The following is a 21,093-nucleotide window of genomic DNA, read 5'->3' on the forward strand; positions in this document are numbered from 1 at the left end:
TTTTTCAGTGTTCATTATAATTTCAAAGGGTCACTAAATAAATGGTTGTAAGTCAAGAACCACCTGTACTTTTAATTTCCTTTCTAGAATTTTATATTTGTATAATCTTTTTTTCTCAGTGATGGTAACCTGCTAAAAATGGTCCCTTGGATGGAAATATGAAGCTTTCATATTGAACTTAATCTTTTGGCAATTTGCAAATTTTACATTTGATTACTTAGCTTTGTTCTACATTCAACTGAGTGGTAAAATGATTGATTGTTATATATTCTTTCTATATTGCTTTAGAAAGAATACACTATCATCTTCAGATGGCTATTATTGCTAGATGGATGAAAAAGTTATGAACCAGGAAAAGTATTCATCCAGTAAGAAAACTGGGGAAAAAACCAAACACACTACATTTCATTTGTTAAATGTAAAAATCCTTATTAATTCAGCTTATAAGTTTGGATGGTTCTACTTTGAACTTCCACTGTGTCTTTGTGATTGTATAAGTATCTTTTAGGAAACAGTTATCTTTTTCAACAAATTAAAAAAAACATTTTATTCATTCCTGTTTTTACCTATGTATATCATTCAGAAATAAATTTGACCAAGAGAACATATCCCTTTATTTTCTTGCAAAAACTGTGTAAGACAGACATGAGCAGAAGGTTGGGCTAGAAGGTCTCTTCCAATCAGAGATGGTATTCAGCCAGTTTGGACCGGTTCTGGCATACCAGTAGCAGAAATTTGGAGAACCGGCTGGCCCCACGCACCCACCCCCATCCTTACCTCTCCTATATTCCCTTGTTTTTTTTAGCTCAGCTGATTTGCTGATTCACTGAAAAACTTGTAGGAAAGCAGAGAAGCTTTTGCCCCAAGCAGACAGGGAACTGGGGGAGTGGGGGGAAGTGTGCTGAAAAGTGCAGCTGCTCCACCCTTGTGAATGTCATTGCTTGTCCAAATGAGCTGCTATTCCTTCCCATTTATTTATTTATTTACTTACTTATTTACTTATTTATTTTGTCAAATGCTTACAATATAATAGACGTTTTTGTGACTATTTTGTTTCTAAATCCTGAGATCCTCTCTGAGGGATGATTTACTTTCTCACTCTCATCTCAGTGTTAGGATATTTAGGGATAAGACCAGGCTAAATTTAGGATTGACTGAATAACAGAATAAGAGTTGGAAAGGACATTGGAGGTCTTCTAGTCCAACCTCCTGCTTAATCAGGAAACCCTATTCCATTTCAGACAAATGGTTCTTCTTTAAAACTTCCAATGTTAGAGAATCCACAGCTTTTGGAGGCAAGTTGTTTTAACACTCAGGAAATGTCTAAGTTCAAGGTTGCTCCTCTCCTCGATTAATTGCCTTTTTTCCCTATCTTTGAATTAATGAAGGAATCTCTACCCACCTAATAAAAGACACAGCTGAAGCAGCCTGTGCTGAATTCATCAAACTCAAGGAGAACATGCCATCCAAAATGAGTTACAAGTATTTTGCCTTCCTAGGCAAAATCTTTTAGATCCCACCCACACTTGAGCAAGAGCTGAAGATTTCTGGAAAAAAAAAAAAAAACCTTTTAAATTTGAGAGCCTTAACTCCCAGGTTTCTTCAGTTTAAGCTGGAAAAGATAATCAGTCTTTGCCAGCTCACATATTGCAATAAACAAAAAGTTGAATTTTTAAAGTTTGTCATGAGGGAGGACAATCTTTTAATAGCCAAGGTTCACACTTAACATTTGTTGGGATAAAATTTGTTGGGATAGGTTGTATTACTAATATGAATAGGCCTAGTCAGCTGCATTTTCTTCAATTTCATCTACTTGGGCTATAAGAATGGGCATGTTATGGGTCAGGGGTGGGATTCTACAGGTTCGTACCTATTCGTAGAACCAGTTGTTAACATTCTAAGCAGTTCAGAGAACCGATTGTTAGGAGAAATTACTGGCCTAATCCTGTAAGGAAGGCAGGAAGGAAACATTCTGGTATTGCATACAGAAACTGCCTCTCCGTTAACTCTTATTACATTTTTGGCAGGACTAGACTTCCTGTCTCAGGAACGTCTCTGGAGTTATTTCCCCCCTCCTTTCCTGGTACTTTGCTTGTGTGGAGTGACCATTCAAAGTTAGGAGATGTGTGCCTCAATGTGAGGAATATTGAGTTGGCCACACCCAGCTAATAACATGACCACCAAGCCACACCCACCACCTAAGCCACACCCACAGAACCAGTTGTTAAAAAATTTGAATCCCATCCCTGCTATGGATCCTATGATCTAGGGAGATACATTTGGAAGGACTTAGATGGTGGGCCTTTACATTGGATCTGAAAACAGTTTTAGCTCTTTTAATATTTTTAAATGTTTTAATTTTTGTCATTGACAATGATTTTAGATATTTATTATTTTAGTCTTGTTGTATACCACCTAGAATTACTTGCTTTTGGGATGAGTGGCTATGTAAATTAGATAAATAAAATAAATTTCCAAATGAACTACAATATGCCTGGTTTAAAATACTGAACACTATTTTAAGCTTGTCTATGCTATCCTTTGAGTACTTTTTATAGTAGTTTTCAGAGCAACCTAGAGAACAGGTGTGGAGCATGCTATATTCATGAAGTCTACTATGTTTTATCTTCTTCATTTTCTTTCAGCCAGTGAATTGCTTCTTTTGATGGTGGTCTCTTTGCAAAATACAGATGGCTTTTGGAGTTTGACTACCTGTTTGCTCAGCAGAGTGAAGCAGAAACATTGACAAGTAAGAGACGTGGGAAGCTCAGATATTCCCATAAAGGCTGGGTTCTCTACTTACATCAAGAGAGAAAGCATCTATTTCACAAAAATAATATCCTTTTTTTATGGGAGAACCAACTATAACTTTGACAGAATGAGTGGGCATTATTCTGGTCATCAACCCTTCCTTGTGTACAGTTTATAGGCAACAATTCTCATCATTCTTTGGTTGAATGTTCATAACAGAAAGCAGAGGGATATCTGGGAGTATTGGAAGCAAAGTCCTTGGAATACTCCAGGAGAAGATGATTATGTGACCAGAGGATCTGTCCACCCACCCATCTCATATAGTTGCTTTCTTGACATGACACTCAAGGAAGTATGCACAATTGAAATCATTATATTTTGAGAAAATAATGATGATAATGATGGCTATTATCAGGGAAAGGGAATATAGTTATATTACAACCTATATATTTCTGTTTTTATAGGTCTCAAGTTAACAGCAATGTTTTAGAGCTATTCATATGCCACTTTATGAAAGGGAAGGATTTTGAGGGGAACAAAGAGAGGGGCATGAGAGATAATGACTTTACTTTACTGTCAGTGGTTAACATTTGTACAGTAGAAAACAAAATCCCTGTTTTGTATTCAGAGATTATTAGATGGTTCTGGTTCCATACAAAGAAATTATCTTTTAAAACCAACCCCACATTCAGATATGGATATGTCCCATGACATGATCAGACCAAAGGGACAAAGTAGTACTCATATTTTATTATTTTTCTTTATTATCATTTCCCTGCTATTAAGCTGGGACCTTAGCACAAGAATATAGCATTTAGAGAAACAAATACCACCCAGTAGCCTAGCATTAGATGTTAAGATGGAGAAGATCTCCACAGCCACCATGTAATTCCCTCTTGTGCTCAAGTAGGTTGGCACAAATGATAGTCAAACACTGCAAAAGACCATCACACTGAAAGCAATGAATTTGGATTCATTAAAACTGGCAGGTAGCTTCCTAGCCAAAAAAAAAAAAAAGCAGCAGCAGTGAAACCAATAATGGCCCAAAGACCCATAACCTAACACACAGCCTAACACACACAAAAATAGTTTGTTCATCACAAGCTATTATGATTATTTATTTATTTTGTTTGTTGGTTTGTCAAGCGCATATGAAAAAACAAGTACAAGTATGAACAGAACATATAAACATATAAGCTTAAACAGGTATAAGTATATACATAATAAATGAGTATGAATAAATGGGAACAATAAGGACAGAAACGATAGGCACGCTGGTGCGCTTATGCATGCCTCCTTACAGACCTCTTAGGAATGGAGTGAGGTCCACAGTAGACAGATTAAGGTTAACATTTTGAGGGTTTGAGAATGTAACAACAGAGTCATTGAGTACTCATTGAGTATTGAGTTTTGGGCATTGACCACTCTGTTGCTGAAGTTGTATTTTCTGCAATCAAATTTGGAGCCTTTTATTTAGAGTTTGTATCTATTGTTTGCCTGTGTGTTATTGTGGTTGAAACTGAAGTAGTCATTGACAGGTAGTGTTGAGGTAATTCCTCGTTAGGAGAATGAGTGCATACAGGGAGATGTAGTGAGAATAGGGAAGAATAACACACACACAACACACAGATACACTGTACAGTAAATGTAGGTTTTTACTTCCAATAAACATTCAAGAAAATTCCAAGATAAGCAGTCCAAGTCATTCACAGGTAAAGCAGTCAGTTGTCAGTTCAGAGATAATCCAAATATCAAAGTCCAGTATTAAAAACAGTTCAGTAACAGACTTACATCAACGATCAGTAACAGTCATTAGGAGGAATGGCAACTCTCTCCAATAGAAGGGAACAGAAACTCACTGAGACTCTCTTCTGAGACTAACACTAACAACCCAGGTTTCTGGCTCCATCTTATGGCTGTTTGAGAAACCACAGTTTAGCATTCTCTTAAAGACATAGTACTAAAATGTCTATCCTAGTTTATATATTTCCAACCCAAATAACTGTTAGGTCACTTACATTCTTAACATTTTCCCCTTTGGGTAGGACAATATATACAACCTTACATTCCAAGTCCATAATCCTCACAACACGCCTTATGCTTTATAGAGCCTTGGGTCTTTGTAAAATGATCTGCAATATTTTTTTCTGAAATACAGTATTCTAGCTTAATCATCTTACTTTGCATACATTGTCTCACATTTAAATATCTTAAATCTGTGTGTTTCGTTCTTGTCTTAACAGCAATATTTGAAGCCATCTGTATTGCTGATTGGTTGTCTTTGTAAACAACAATAGAATCTGTTACATTAATTCCCATATCAATCAATAATTGTTTATACCAAACTAAATCTGTACATAATAAAGACAAACATGAGAATTCAGCCTCCATTGTTGACAAACTTAAATGTTTCTGTTTAACAGACCTCCATCCAATCAACACTTTTCCCAATAACGCTACAGTTCCCAATGTAGATTTTCGTGTATTTATGTCTGTAGTAAAACTTGCATCAGCATATGCAGTTAAACTCAGTTCATCTTTAGGCTCCAATACAATGCATAATGCATTGTTTGTTTCAGATATCTTTAAGCCATGTTTTGCAGCTTGCCAGTGCCTTTCAGTTGGCTCAGCGTAAAATCTCACTAATTGATTAACACTGTATGCTATATCTGGCCTTGACCAATTACTGACATAAGATAAACTACCAATCAAGGACTGATAAATGTTCTTATCAAAAATAGGACTTCGAACATCACTATGGCTAAACTCCTGGCTCATTGGTGTTTTAGCCGGTTTACAAAGTTCCATTTTAAAACTTTTTAGTAACTGGTTAATTTTATCTGCCTGTGAGATCTTGTATCCTCCCCTAGTTTTATCTATCTTTAAACCAAGATATTATTTGATTTCTCCTAATTGTTTTATCTTAAATTTCTTCTCTAACAGTGAGATTATTTTAGTAGCTTCTTGTTCAGTTTGGTGATTAATGCTATGTCATCAGTAAATAATAGCAACAATGAAATTACACCATTACTTTCTCTTTTGAACAAACATGGATCAGCCATGCCAGCTACAAAACCTATCTTAGTTAATTCTTTAACTATACATTGGTTCTACTCATATCCTGATTGCTTCAAACCATAAAGACTCTTTTTCAATCTCCAACAATCAGTTGTATTATCATTTTTGAGACCTAAAGGTTTCTTTAAATAAATAGTGTGTTGTAACGGTGTATGCAGATATGCTGTCTCTACATCCAAATGATTTACAATGTATTTCTCCTTAGCTGCCCACACTAATACTGCCCTTAATGTAGTAGCCTTCAGACTAGGTGCAAACACCTCATCATAGTCATTTGTTGTCTGATTGAATCCTTGTGCTACAAACCTGGCTTTATGGGTAACAGTCCCATTCAGACTTGTCTTTAGCTTATAAATCCATTTACATCCTATGGCATGTTTACCTGGTGGTAACTTAACATTTTCATATACCTCCAACTTTTTTAAGGATTCCAGTTCCTTATCCATTACTTTCTGCCAAGCAGCCTGATCCTTAGCAGGATACAGTTTCAGTTCACTATAATTACTTGTAGCTATATTCACTTGGCATGCAACACTAGCCTGATATCTATCAGGTGGTCATGTTACACGGGTTGAACATCTTGGTAATACAGGGCTAACTGGTGGATTCACCTGTTCCACCTGCTCCTGTTCTTCTATCTCCTCCTGTGCCTGTTCTACTACTTCCTCTTGTGCCTGTTCTTCCTCTTTAATGTCTATTCGTGGTTTACTTATTTCATCCTTAAGGACTATTTGGGTGTCAATAATAATATCATTGCTGGATTTCTGTTCCAGTTTATCCCACCCAACGTGCTCGAGAAATTTTGCACTAGCACTACAATAAACATGAGCTGTGCCTTGATCCCAAAATCTAAACGATCTATGGTTGGCCTCATAACCTACAAAAAATAGCTTCTTAGCTCTATGTTGCCCTTTCAGTCTTACTTGTGAGGGAATATGCACTCATGCTGGAGCTCCAAATGTGTGTAAATAATTTAAATTTGGTTTTCTGCCAAGCCAATGAGTGAATGGCAATTCTCCAGTTGTTGTGTTAACTACATTGTTTAACACTTGATTGCTACACATTATGGCCTCACCCCACAGTGTTTCAGGTAAACCTGAGTCAGATAACATAGTGCGAGCCATGGCTTGTAATGTTTGCCCTCTTCAATCTACAAACGAGTTATGTTGTGGTCTGTAAGGTGCAGAATGTTTATGCTCAACACCAGCCAATTTCAACATAGTTTGGAATCTTTTGTTAACAAACTCAGTCCCATTATCAGTAACTAAAATAATTATTTTACTTTTCATTTTTTTCTCTGAAAACCTTAGCCAGTTCAAGAAATGATGGAATGTTTCTGTTTTGTTTTTCATGAGATAGCAGAAACTGTGCCGTGAGTAATGGTCCATAATACTCAAAATATAGCAGGCACCTTCTAAACTAGGTTTCTTAGGACCAATTATATCAGCAAAAACAACCTCTAAAGGTTCTTTGGTCTTAAACCCATTAAGTCTGTTTGCAGGAGTAACCTTGCTTTTATCTTGGCTACAAGCATTACAGTTGAAATACTTGCTACAGGGTTTCAATTTTACTCCCTCTGACAAGTTGACAGTTTGAGCATTTTGAAATTAATGTGGCACAGACGTCTATTTAGTAAATGTATACATTCATCATGTGGCTTAACATTGTTATAAACTGAGTTAGCCATGTTCAACTGGTCATCAAGTATCACATATAAATCATTCTCTAAAGTAGCAGTAACACTTTTACCCTCTTTCTTTATTATACAGTTATCTCCCCTAAAAGTTACTACATAACCAAAATTAACTAAAGCCCTTACTGATAACAAATTAAATTCAGATTAGGTACATATAACATAGTTAAATGTTCATTTATACAAGAACAATAAGCAGTACCTTGACCAGAAGCCTTCATCTTCCATCCATTTCCCAATGACACCAAACATTTTTCTATCTTTAGTAATGCACCATGATGCTCCACTATCAACAACCCACAAATCATGGTTTACCGTTGAATTGCTAGACATAGCTAAACTAACATTCTTCTTGGCCTTCTGGTGATTACCAGTATTCTGTCATTTTCCTTCCTTACAGAATCTAGCTATATGTCCCCTAGCCCCACAAGAAAAACATTTCCTAACAGTATAGGTAGTTGAACACAAATCCTCTTCTTGTGGTTGTTCCTTCCTCATTTGGTCCCTATCCAGCCGTTTTCTTGCTTCTTCTAACAATCTTCCAGTTATGTCAGTCAATGTCAGTTTATCTCTGGGCAGGACTTCCAGTGAAGATACGTAATCATCATAACTTTCATCCAATGAGGAAAGAATGACGTAAACTTGATGCAGCTCTGAAAATATTAGTTCTTTTTCATGTAGCTCCTGAAAAGTTCGTTTCATGAAGTTTAAATGAGGTAATATATCTCCACCTTTCAGAAGACATGCTCTAAACAGTTTACATGTAAGATGTATATGTGCACCTACACTGTCACGAACATAAATCCTCTTAAAATTCTCCCAACACCTAGCAGCAGACTCTTTTCCATGAATATGGACTAGCTGCTGGTCACTCAGTGTTAGTCCAATTATACAAAGAGCTCATTCATTGTTCTGTTTAAAGTCAGCAAGCTTCTTGGCATCGTCCTCATTTTCTGGATCCCAAGCATTTATATCTGGTGAGTCTTGAACTACAGTCCATAACCCTTCTCTACGCAGAAGAAGACTGCACTTCATAGACCAGGAAACATAGTTTGTTCCATCCAACCAGGTTATCAGTGATAGACTTGTTGAAGTGTCTTGTGCCATCTTTACCAAGATAGTAACCTACAATTAAACAGTAAACAGCTGTCTGTATACAGCACTGTGTATTCACACCAACTCTCAATTATCTGAGCCTGGTATGGCCTGGGCCCATAACCAGTGTTGAGGTAATTCCCCATTAGGAGAATGAGTGCATACAGGGAGACGTAGTGAGAGTAGGGAAGAATAACACATACACAACACAGATACACTGTACAGTAAATGTAGGTTTTTACTTCCAATAAACGTTTAAGAAAATTCCAAGATAAGCAGTCCAAGTCATTCACAGGTAAAGCAGTCAGTTGTCAGTTCAGGGATAATCCAAATATCAAAGTCCAGTATCAAAAACAGTTCAGTAACAGACTTACATCAATGATCAGTAACAATCATTAGGAGAAATGGCAACTCTCTCCAACAGAAGGAACAGATACTCACTGAGACTCTCTTCTGAGACTAAACAACCCAGGTTTCTGGCTCCATCTTATGGCCGTTTGAGAAACTACACCCAATTACAGTTTAGCATTCTCTTAAAGACATAGTATTAAAATGTCTATCCTAGTTTATAGTCACCTAATAACTGTTAGGTGACTTACATTCCTAACAGGTAGGATGTTGTAACAATTTTTTTTTGTGTACTAAGCTTAGGTCAGATTTTAGGCGGCATAGTTCTAAGTTGTCAAGCTGGTGGCATAAGGTATTCTATTGTGAGTGGAGGAGTGGAGTACTCTTCTCATTAAATACCTCTGGACTCACTCAATTATATTAATGTTCATTAAACAGTGTGGATTCCAGGCAGATGAGCTGTATTCAAGAATTGGTCTGGCGAAGGTTTTGTATGCCCTGGTTTGCAGTTCAATGTCACTTGAGAAGAAGCTAAACAAAATTAGGTTAGCAACTCTTAATGCCTTTTTGGCAATGCTGTTACAGTGAACTCTGGGGTTTATATCTTTTGAAATGAGTACTCCTAGGTCCTTTCAAGACAATGATGAATTTGCATACAGATGGGAGGTTGAACAACTAGCTTTGTGATGCAACCAGATCAATCTTAAACTAAATACACTCAAAACAGTGGAAATGATGGTAGTTTAGGAGAAACCCTCCTATATAACCACCTCTTACAATACTAGACACAGTATCAATGGTAGAGACCTTCAAGTTTCTAGGTTCTATTATATCTCAAGATTTAAAATGGACATCTAACATTAAAAATGTCATCAAAAAAGCACAGCAAAGAATGTTCTTTCTGTGTCAACTTAGAAAGCTCAAACTGCCCAAATTGCTGCTGATTCAGTTCTACAGAGGAATTATTGAGTCTGTCATCTACACTTTAAAACTGTCTAGTTTGGCTCTGCAACCAAACAAGACAGACATAGACTTCAGTGGATAATTAGAACTGCAGAAAAAACAATTGCTACCAATCTGCCTTCCATTGAGGACCTGTATACTGCACCAGTCAAAAAGAGGGCTGTGAAAATATCTACAGACCCCGCACATCCTGGACATAAATTATTTCAACTTCTACCCTCAAAATGATGCTATAAGGCACTACACAGCAGACCAACTAGACACAAGAACAGTTTTTCCCCAAATGCCATTGTTATGATATGTACAGAATAACCCTTGAGTAACAAGGATATGCACATGGAAACGTTTATGAGAGTAGTTATGAATAATTATTCAGCAACACACAGATATGCTGAATTGAGTTAAAGTTTACTTTAAGAAATAGCACAGTCCGATAAACAGTCCAAGTCATAAACAATTTTTTTAAAAATAAACTTTATTGAATTTTATTACATTAAAAACATAAAAACATATAATAACAGCTGTTTGTGGTGCTTATCGTGTAACAATCATTGTGCGATATTTACAAATATTAATTTGTGCATAATTATATTCCTATTCTATCTATATTCTATATTTAATAATTATTTATCCTTAAACTGTCTCCGATTTATCCAGCTATACCATTGTTCCCATACCTTATAAAATATTGAAGATTCCTTAACTTTTAAACTCAGCGTTAATTTATCCATTTCAGCACAATTCATAACTTTTTGTATAACCAGTTACCCTCTACAGGTGTATATGGCAGTTTCCAACACTGGGCAAAGGGAATCTTGGCAGTCAGTATGTCTAATAATAAGTATTTTGTACTCTTTACATATTTTTTTTGAAGATCCCCAATAGGAAGAGTTCTGGTTCTAGGTCTAGTTGTTCACTGGTGATTTCCTGTAGCCAATTTTGAATTTTGAGCCAGTATTTTTGAGCCTCTGGGCAAGACCATCACATATGATAATATGTTCCCTCTTTTTTTTTTTTTTTTACATTTCCAACATATGCATTTTCTTTGTATGTTACCAGTTTTGTTAATTTGTGGTTTCTATTCCATACAGTCTTCCAATCTGAAAACTTTATGTTATGACCAATATTTTGACCCCATGCGATCATGCATCTACTTCTACGAGATACTTGTAAATTTTGGTAATATTTTTTTTATCTGGGCCTAATAAAATTTTGTCTAATTTTTGAGATTTCAAGTATATTCCATACTCCTTTACATCCTTTTTATATCGACTTTGTATTTGAAGATAAGCCCACCAGTCTACTCATAGCCCTTGTTCTTGGAGCTCCTGTATTGTTTTTAAATTTCCATTTGTATCCAATAAGTCTTTATATTTTTACATTTTGTTCAGGTCTAAATTATTAGGGTGGATCATCGCTTCCATTGTAGATAGCCAAATTGGGATTTTTATACAGTGTTTCTTTTTAACCTTGATCCAATTGTATATCAGCAAATCTCTAATGACATGTCTATGGAAATAATTTTGTTTAGTACATCCTATGTCCCAAATAAAGGCATGCCATCCCCTTTTCTAATTTTGTTATTTGTAGATCTGTTAAGTTTTTTACTAAAAGTTTCATTTTCTGTCTATTAATTTTCAATCCTGCCACTGCTCCATATCTTTCTAGTTCCTTAATTAATATTTGTCTTTTTTCATTTTTTGAAATATTATTGGTTTTTAAAAACAAACATAAACAAACAAAACATAAAAACATCAAGTTATCTTCCATAGGTGTACATACAGCATGCCGGTTGGTTTACAAATAGTTTTGTGCTTCCATTTCATAGTCTTCAATTACAATTACATTACATATAATCTCATATTGTCAATCAAAAATTAAATACCTTAGTATCATTATTAATTTGACTATACTTTTATTCATTCATGTTTTACAAGATAACCATAATTTACTTAGTTTATTTTATAACAGTTCATATTATCATCCCAAATCTATCCTAAAATCATTTTGTAGATATAATAAGAAAGAAGTACATCTTTATATATTTATTATTTTCTAAAAGTCTACATATTTCATTACTGTACTTTATTGTCTAACCGTTGATAGAAAAGATCCCAAATTTTATAAAATTGTTTATCCTCTTGTTCTCTGATTTCAAATATTAATCTACTCATTTCAGCACATTCCAATATTTTCTTAATAATTTCTTCCTGCAATGGTATTTTCTCATTTTTCCAGTTTTTAGCAAATACAATCCTAGCCGCTGTTAATACATTTACAATTGGGTATTTCAAATCTTTGTTATATGTATCAGGTAAGATTCCCAATAAAAAGATCTCTGGTTTCAAATCTAAATGCTTCTTTGTCATTTTTTCCAACCACATGCGAATTTTAGTCCAGTATTTTCTAGCATCCTCGCAAGTCCACCACATATGGTAATATGAGCCAGGTATCTGATGACATTTCCAACATTTTTCAGATTTATTTTGAATATTCTTGCTATTCTTGTCAGGGGAAAGTGCCACCTGTAAAACATCTTATACAGATTTTCTTTATATGTTATTGACATTGTCATTTTATAATTTTGAGACCACAATTTTAACCATTTCTCTAGATCAATCCCATATCCAAAATTCTTCCCCCAAGCAATCATAGTTTCTTTGACTTGTTCTTCCTCTAATTTAATTTCCAATAAATAACCATATAATTTTTTAATCACCTTTTCATCAGTACCTATCAAGATCTTATCTAAATCAGTCAATTTGTCATAAAATCCCTCTGTTTTAAAATCCTCATCATACCTTTAATGTATTTGCATATATGAAAACCAATTCATCTTTATACCTTGTTCCTCTAAGTTTTGCATCGATTTAAGTTCACCCTTTTCATCCAGTATTTCCCAATATCTAACTGTTTGTCCCTTCTTATAAATTATAGGATAGGAAAATGCTTTAGTGGTCGATAACCAAACTGGAATTTTCAAATAACATTGTCTTTTGATCTTCTCCCAATTTAACCACAAAGACTCCCGTATATAATGTCTTCTAAAAGAGCCCTGCATTTTAGTTCCCTTATACCATAGAAAGGCATGCAGGCCCAACAACAAATCATGACCTTTTAATGTCAACCATCTAGTCTTTCTTTGTTTTTTTGATATGTACTTCTTGTAAGCAAATTATATCAAATGTTAGTTTCTCTGTGAAAATTTTTCCTTCTTTTAATAGCTGAATTAAGTCCATTTATATTCATTGTAATCAGTTTTTTTCTTTTCCATGGTTATATCTTGTAGTTAGGTTTGGCAGCTCTCGTAGATCTTGGTTCACGTTGTTCTTTGATCTCCACCTGTCCACCTGCTGCGCCTTCTTCTTTTTCAGTCCCCATTTGCTCTTCTTGGAATTCAATTAGTGAGACCTCTTTTTCTATCTCTTCCCCTCTCCTTCCAAAAAATTCTGTGTAGAAAAGTTCTGCTTTCTCAATTGAATCAATTCTATGTCTCTGTTCTTGCCATGTAAACATTAGTCCTTCTGGAATCAACCATCTGTAATTCACCTCCTTTTTCAGTAACATTTTAGTCAGGAATCGATATTCTCTTCTCCTCTCTCCCACTCTTCTAGGTATTTGTTTTAAAACCACAATCTCCTTGCCTTTATATTTCAACGTCTTCTCTCTTGCCACTGGTAATATTTGTGTTTTAATGGGTTTTTTTGTAAATCTGATGTGAACTTCTCTTGGTAAGTTGTTTCTCATCGCATATCTTGTAAAGACTCGATATACCTCATCTACTCCATCCATCATCTTTTCCTCTGTTATTTCCAAGGCTTCAGCCAGAATTTCTATCATTATCGCAGCTAGGTTTTGACCTTTTTCTTCCTCTATATTTTGAAATCTGAGATAGAATTCTGACTTCTCCATCTCCCATCTCAGCATCCCACTTTTATCTTGTTCAACCATGGTTAATCTGCTGTCGATATTTCCAATCTTCTCTCTTTGTTTATCTTCTTCTTCAATTTTTTGAATCTCTCATCATATTTCACCATCATTTGTTGAATATTTTCAATTTTTTCACCAGTCTTGCCTGTCCTTTGTTCAATATTCTCTGTTCTTTGTTCAATATTCTCTATTCTCTTTTCAAAGGTATCTGATTTTGTTTTAATGTCTTTAATGGACAAATTAATGTCTTGGATTCCTTGCATAATCATCTGTAGAGTCACTTTTTCTTGTTCTTTATCTTGCTTTAACATTGTCTGAATTAAGCGTTGACCTCCAGATGATGGGGAGGCGGAAGTGGAAGTTGAGGCGCCAGAAGGTATGAGTTTCCTACTCATTTTGAACGTTGAAATCTTCAAATTCAAGTAGCCAATTATAATCCAAAATGGGGGGCAGAGGTGGTAAAAGATAAAAAAACCCAATAAAAAGAAAGAAAAATTCTTCAGGTTCTTCAAGACCTTAATCCAATTATAAAATGGTCAGTTGTAATCCAAGGTAAAAAATGGAAATAAGAAAAAGAAAAAAGCCCAATAATAATAAAAAAAGGAATGAGAGAGAAAATTTCTTCAGGTTCTTCACATCTTAATCCAATTGAGAGGTCTCAAAAGTGAAAAATAAAAAAAACAAAGAAAAGCCATAAAGATGAACCAAAAATATGAACTTTATTTAATTATCCAAGGCTCTTATTAAAAGTCTCTTCTCCACAAGCTTCAAAGCCAAACTTCAATTGTTGGTAGAAGTCCAGAAGAACACCTGTAATAATACTCTCATGTTCTTCCCTCTATCTTATCAAATTGCAATGTCCTTGAAAGAGGAATTTTTCACAGTTCTCTCAGCTTCAAGTAAAATATTTTCAAGCCACTAGTTGGCAGTGTTACAAAGTTTCTTTGTTCTCACTCCCCCCTCCTTTCCCGATAGAATGTAATAAAAGTTAAAAAGGGAAAGAATATATATATATATATATATATATATATATATATATATATATATATATATATATATATATTTGTTTTCTGAGGTTCTCATGGTATTTGTATGTGGATCTGTGGATCTTTGGTTGTTACTCTGAGAAGCACAGAGCTGGAGACAGAAGCCTGAAGATGATGAATGAGACTTCATCGAAGCGTTGCCTAGATACTTGAATCTTATGCGGGATAAAACCGAACAACCAAAGATCCATATATATATATATATATATATATATATATGTGTGTTTTCTGAGGTTCTCGCGGGTATTTGTATGTTGATCTTTGGTTGTTCGGGTTTTCTCCCGCGTAAGATTGAAGTATCTGAGGCAACGTTTCGATGAAGTCTCATTCATCATCTTCAGGCTTCTGTCTCGGCTCTGTGCTTCTCAGAGTAATGTGAGATTGCAGCTGCTTCCTCCTTTTAACTGCCAGTGGGGTGGGACTTGATTGGGTGGGGGCTTGGCTGTGTTCTGATTGGGTGGGGGTGTGTTCTCATTGGTAGGGGTTTGGCTGTGTTCTGATTGGTTGGGGGTTAGCCGTGTTCTGATTGGTTGGAGGCGTGTTCTGTTCAGGTGGGGGCTTGGTTGTGCTCAGGTTAGTCTTAGTTGCTGGGGATTTGAGCTGGTGAGTTGTGATCTTGCTGTTTGGCTTCGAGTTCGTGGTCGTGCTGCATCTTCATGGTGGGTGTCGGTTTGCTTCATGTATGGCTCGGAGGGTTTGAAGTGGGTAGTGATGCAGCTGCAGTGCAGCTTCTGGTCCATGGTCCTGTCTCATCTTCTGAGTGGGTGTGAGTCTGTTTTCTACATGGAAGTGTGGTGGTGGCATCTTGTGTGGCTCTCATGGGTGTGGGTCTGGTGTCATTCTTCATGTTAGGTACTCGTCTGTTCATGAGGGCGGGTTTCCAAATGGCTGGAAGGCGGGAGGTGTCATCTCGTTTGTTCATGCTGTGTGGGCGTTTTTCTATCTCTACGGCTTCTCTGATTATTCTGCTGTTGAAGTGTTCGGTTTTGGCGATGGTTCTGGTATTTTTAAAATCAATTTCATGTCCTGTGGCTTTGAGGTGTTGGACCAGGAAGAGGTCGTTTCTTCTTTTTGATTGAGTTCTTATGTTCTTCAATGCGTGCACTTATTCTTCTGTTAGTTTGTCCAATGTATGTGGTAGGGCAGGCAGTGCAGGGGATTTCAGTATACTCCTTGGTTTTCTAATTCGATTTTGTCTTTGGGGTTTCTTAGGATGGTGGATATTTTTCTGTTTGTGCAGAATGCTGTTTTGATGTTGTGTTTTTGGAGGATCTTGCTAATTTTGTCTGTAGTGCCTTTTATATATGGGAGGAGGGCTTTGCCGTTTTCTTGTTCTCTGTCTTGGATTTTGGTTGGGGTTTCTTTTTGGATTAGGTGGGTAATCTTCTTTCTTTGGAATCCATTGGCTGTAAGTACGTTGGTGAGAGTGTGTAGTTCGGTTTTTTGGTGTTGTTCATCGGCTAAGCATTTTGTTCTGGAGATGAGTGTCTTGGCTACGGAATTGATCTGTGCTGGGTGGTGGTGTGAGAGTGCATGTAGATAGCGGTTAGTATGTGTTTTCTTCTGGTAGATGGTGTGTCCTAGGGAGCCATTGGATCTTTTGTATACCAAGACATCTAGGAAAGGAAGTTGATTGTTGGCTTCTGTTTCCATGGTGAATTGTATTTTGGGGTGTAGGCTGTTGAGGTGTGTGAGGAAGTTGTTCAGTTTTTCTTTCCCGTGTGGCCAGATTATGAAGGTGTCATCTCGTATCTGAGCCAGAGTTTGGGTTTGTGGTCGTATTTTCTAGAGCTTGTGTTTCAAAGTGTTCCATGTAGAGGTTTGCGATGACAGGTGAGAGGGTGATCCCATGGGTGCTCCTTCTATTTGTTTGTATTTTTGTCCATTGTAGGTGAAGTATGTATTGGATAGGCAGTGGTTGGTCAGTTCTAGGATGTGCTTGGGGGGTTGTATTTGTTTTGGATGGCTGTCAAGGCTTCTTTTATTGGCACTTGGGTGAAGAGGGATATGACATGAAGCTCACTAGTAGGTCGCTGGGTTGTAAGTTTTGTTTCTTTATGATCTCGATGAACTGGAATGAGTTTCTTACATGTGAGTTGATGGATTCTGCATAGGGTTGTAGTTGTTTGGCAAGAAATTTGGCCAGGTTTTGTAGAGGTGAGCCTATGGAGCTGACTATTGGTCTGAGTGGGGTTCCTTCTTTGTGTATCTTGGGGAGACCATAAAGCTTGGGACATCTGGATGATTTCTCTCTGGGTATGATTCGTTGCTGGATTTCTTTACTGATGGGGGAGGCTTTTATTTTGGATTTGGTAGTTTTTTCTAGGTAGGTGGTGGGGTCTGTCTTTAGGGGTTTGTATGTGGGGTCTTGGAGTAGGTTGGTTAACTTGGTTTGGTAGTCAGATGTGTTCATAACCACTGTCTCATTGCCCTTGTCTGAAACAGAAACCATCATATGCGGAGTTGAAACCAGCCTGACCAAAACCAACCCTGATGATGCTAACAAAATCAGACTCGAAATCACCAACACCCTCTGCACTAGCAAACCACCCAAAAGCAACTTATCCAAAGAAGAACAAACTGCACTACTTAACCTGAAAGAAGACACCAGCATAATAATCCTACCAGCAGACAAGGGCAATGCGACCCCAAAATACAATTCACCATGGAAACAGAAGCCAACAATCAACTTCCCTTCCTAGATGTCTTGGTATACAAAAGATCTAATGGCTCCCTAGGACACACCATCTACCAGAAGAAAACACATACAAACCGCTATCTACATGCACTCTCACACCACCACCCAGCACAGATCAATTCCGTAGCCAAGACACTCATCTCCAGAACAAAATGCTTAGCCGATGAACAACACCAAAAAACCGAACTACACACTCTCACCAACGTACTAACAGCCAATGGATTCCAAAGAAAGAAGATTACCCACCTAATCCAAAAAGAAACCCCAACCAAAATCCAAGACAGAGAACAAGAAAACGGCAAAGCCCTCCTCCCATATATAAAAGGCACTACAGACAAAATTAGCAAGATCCTCCAAAAACACAACATCAAAACAGCATTCTGCACAAACAGAAAAATATCCACCATCCTAAGAAACCCCAAAGACAAAATCGAATTAGAAAACCAAGGAGTATACGAAATCTCCTGCACTGCCTGCCCCACCACATACATTGGACAAACTAACAGAAGAATAAGTGCACGCATTGAAGAACATAAGAACTCAATCAAAAAAGAAGAAACGACCTCTTCCCTGGTCCAACACCTCAAAGCCACAGGACATGAGATTGACTTTAAAAATACCAGAACTATCGCCAAAACCGAACACTTCAACAGCAGAATAAACAGAGAAGCCGTAGAGATAGAAAAACGCCCACACAGCATGAACAAACGAGATGACACCTCCCGCCTTCCAGCCATTTGGAAACCCGCCCTCATGAACAGACGAGTACTTAACATGAAGAATGACACCAGACCCACACCCATGAGAGCCACACAAGATGCCACCACCACGCTTCCACATAGAAAGCAGACTCACACCCACTCAGAAGATGAGACACGACCACGGACCAGAAGCCACACTGCAGCTGCATCACTACCCACTTCAAACCCCTCCGAGCCCTACATGAAGCAAACCGACACCCACCATGAAGATGCAGCACGACAACGAACTCGAAGCCAAACAGCAAGATCACAGCTCACCAACTCAAATCCCCCAGCAACTAAGACTAACCGGAGCACAACGAAGCCCCCACCTAAACAGAACACGCCTCCAGCCAATCAGAACATGGCCAACCCCCAACCAATCAGAACACAGCCAAACCCCTACCAATGAGAACATACCCCACCCAATCAGAACACAGCCAAGCCCCCACCCAATCAAGTCACACACCCACTAGCAGTTAAAAGGAAGAAGCAGCTGCAATCTCACATCACTCTGTGAAGCACAGAGCCGAAGACAGAAGCCTGAAGATGATGAATGAGACTTCATCGAAACATTGCCTAGATACTTCGAATCTTACGCGGGAGAAAACCCGAACAACCAAAGATCCACATACAAATACCCATGAGAACCTCAGAATCTATCTATCTATCTATCTATCTATCTATCTATCTATCTATATCTATATCTATATCTATATCTCTATCTATCTATCTATATATCTATATCTATATCTATATCTATATCTATATCTATATCTATATCTATATCTATATCTATCTATCTATCTATATCTATATCTATCTATCTATCTATCTATCTATCTATCTATCTATCTATCTATCTATTATGACTCCCCTTCGAAATTCAAACGAACAAAACAGAAAGCAGCGATTTCACAATTAAATCAAACGGAAAGAAGTCTTACAAGATAACGGCTGGCAGAAACCACAGCATAAATCTTTACTCTGTCCGGCAAAGCAGTCCTGGCAATAAATCTTCAGCCTCAGAGCTGTTTGTTGTAACGTCTTCACTCAAATAGTTATTTTGTTCCTGGCGAAATGTACCAGCCCAGCTGTGTCCTTTTATACTCATTAAGGCAACGTGCTAATTTACTGACTTGCACTTCTCATTCGCTCCAGCTGATTTTGCCTTTTCAACCGTCTTCTATTTTTTACATTTAACCACAAATTTTCCAAGTTCTCATCTCCACTAGAAGACTCTCTCAAAACTTCCCTGTCAGCCATTCCCGGCTGTTGATCAGATAAAGAACCAGAGGAGGTCAAAGGTCCTGACAATTCTAATACATCAGGTCTGTCATCCTTTGTCACGTCCATCTCCTCATCCTGGTTATCAGTCCAATCAGTAAGCCAGGCTGGTTCATATTGTTCTGACATAACCTCTTCACTTGAACTCATATCAATCACAGGAGCTGAATCCAAGCCCGTAGCCACAACATACACACACACACACACACACACACACACACACATATATAAATGTTATGTCCCACCTTCCAAAATAAACAGATAAGGCTGAAAGCAGCAGTCCTCGCAAATAAAGGCAGCAAACAGGAATCTTCACTGATAACAGCTGTAGATAGCCTCCACAAGATAGTCCAAGTTAATAGTTCCAACGAAATAAATCCCAGTCCCAACAAGATATTTCAGGTTTAAATCCTCCAAGCCAAAATCTTCGGTTCTCCTTGCAAACAAACACTTCGTTCCGGACAAAGTGCAAAGTCATCTCTCTCCCTTTGTAGAGCAGCATATAATTAGTCTAATTACTGATCTGCCCTCCTCCTGTGCTCCCGTTGGTTTCTTCTCGTAAGGAGACACCTGCTTCTAACATCCACCCAGCAATCATCTAAATTATTATCTTCACCTGAAGTCTCCATAAGTTCCTCATTGTCAGCCGTTCCCGGCTGATAACCTGATTGAGAAGCAGAGGAGGTTGAAGGTTCAGGCCAGTCCTGCAAATCAAATGTGTCCTCCTTGTAACATTCGTCTCCTCCTCTTCATTGAAATCACTAAAACTTGCTGATTCATACAAGTCCTCCTCGCTGGAGCTTTCATTCAAAAAACCTGTAGCTGATGCCGGAATCTCAACACTATCCCTCACCGCAGGGCCCTTCCCCGGGTCTGGCGATCCGGATGTGGTTTCGAAGGGAAGCGTGCATGAAAGTCTCGAAGCAGATCCGGAGCATGAAATGTAGATGCATCCGTCCAGGAACAAACCTCCGAATCATCTACTCTCCTCCCGACCAAGTACTGGAATCGACCCTTGAGCCAACGGGAATCAAGGACGCTGACCACCGTATCGTCAACAGCAGTCTCCTCAGGGGGCGATGATAACGGAATCGTTCCAGCAGAGTCACGTGAGCGACAATCAGAAGAATCAGGAATCAAGAGAGATCGATGAAAGACGGGGTGAATACGCATGGAACGCGGCAAAGTGAGGCGGTATGCCACGGGTTAACAACTGCCTCAATCGGGAACGGACCAATAAACCGATGATCAAGTTTCCTAATAGGGCGATCGACCTTCAGATGTTTTGTAGATAGCCACACTTTATCACCCACAGCTAACGGAGGCGTTGCCTGGCGGGACCGGTCTGCAAACCGCTTATAATCTTCTTTTGCCTTGTTCAATTGTTGCATCAGTAGACGGCGAACTGCGTGTAGTTCTTCCAAAAACCTCGGGTCTCAGGAACCGGGGAATCCATCATAGTTA

The 21,093-nt window shown here is 37.7% G+C and overlaps 1 protein-coding gene across 1 annotated transcript; it reads left to right on the plus strand.

Moving 5' to 3' along the window:
• The first annotated feature begins 2,645 nt into the window (after window positions 1–2,645).
• LOC148124225 (uncharacterized) lies at window positions 2,646–18,754 on the plus strand. The gene is made up of 2 exons (XM_087917228.1): window positions 2,646–2,749; window positions 17,350–18,754. The coding sequence occupies exon 2, from the start codon at window positions 17,570–17,572 to the stop codon at window positions 18,752–18,754; it is 1,185 nt and encodes a 394-aa protein (XP_087773354.1). The 5' UTR covers window positions 2,646–2,749; window positions 17,350–17,569.
• Window positions 18,755–21,093: the final 2,339 nt, after the last annotated feature.

This window comes from Pseudonaja textilis, chromosome Z (assembly GCF_049901715.1).
Source record: "Pseudonaja textilis isolate UNSWEBS1 chromosome Z, rPseTex1.2, whole genome shotgun sequence".
NCBI lineage: Eukaryota > Metazoa > Chordata > Lepidosauria > Squamata > Elapidae > Pseudonaja > Pseudonaja textilis.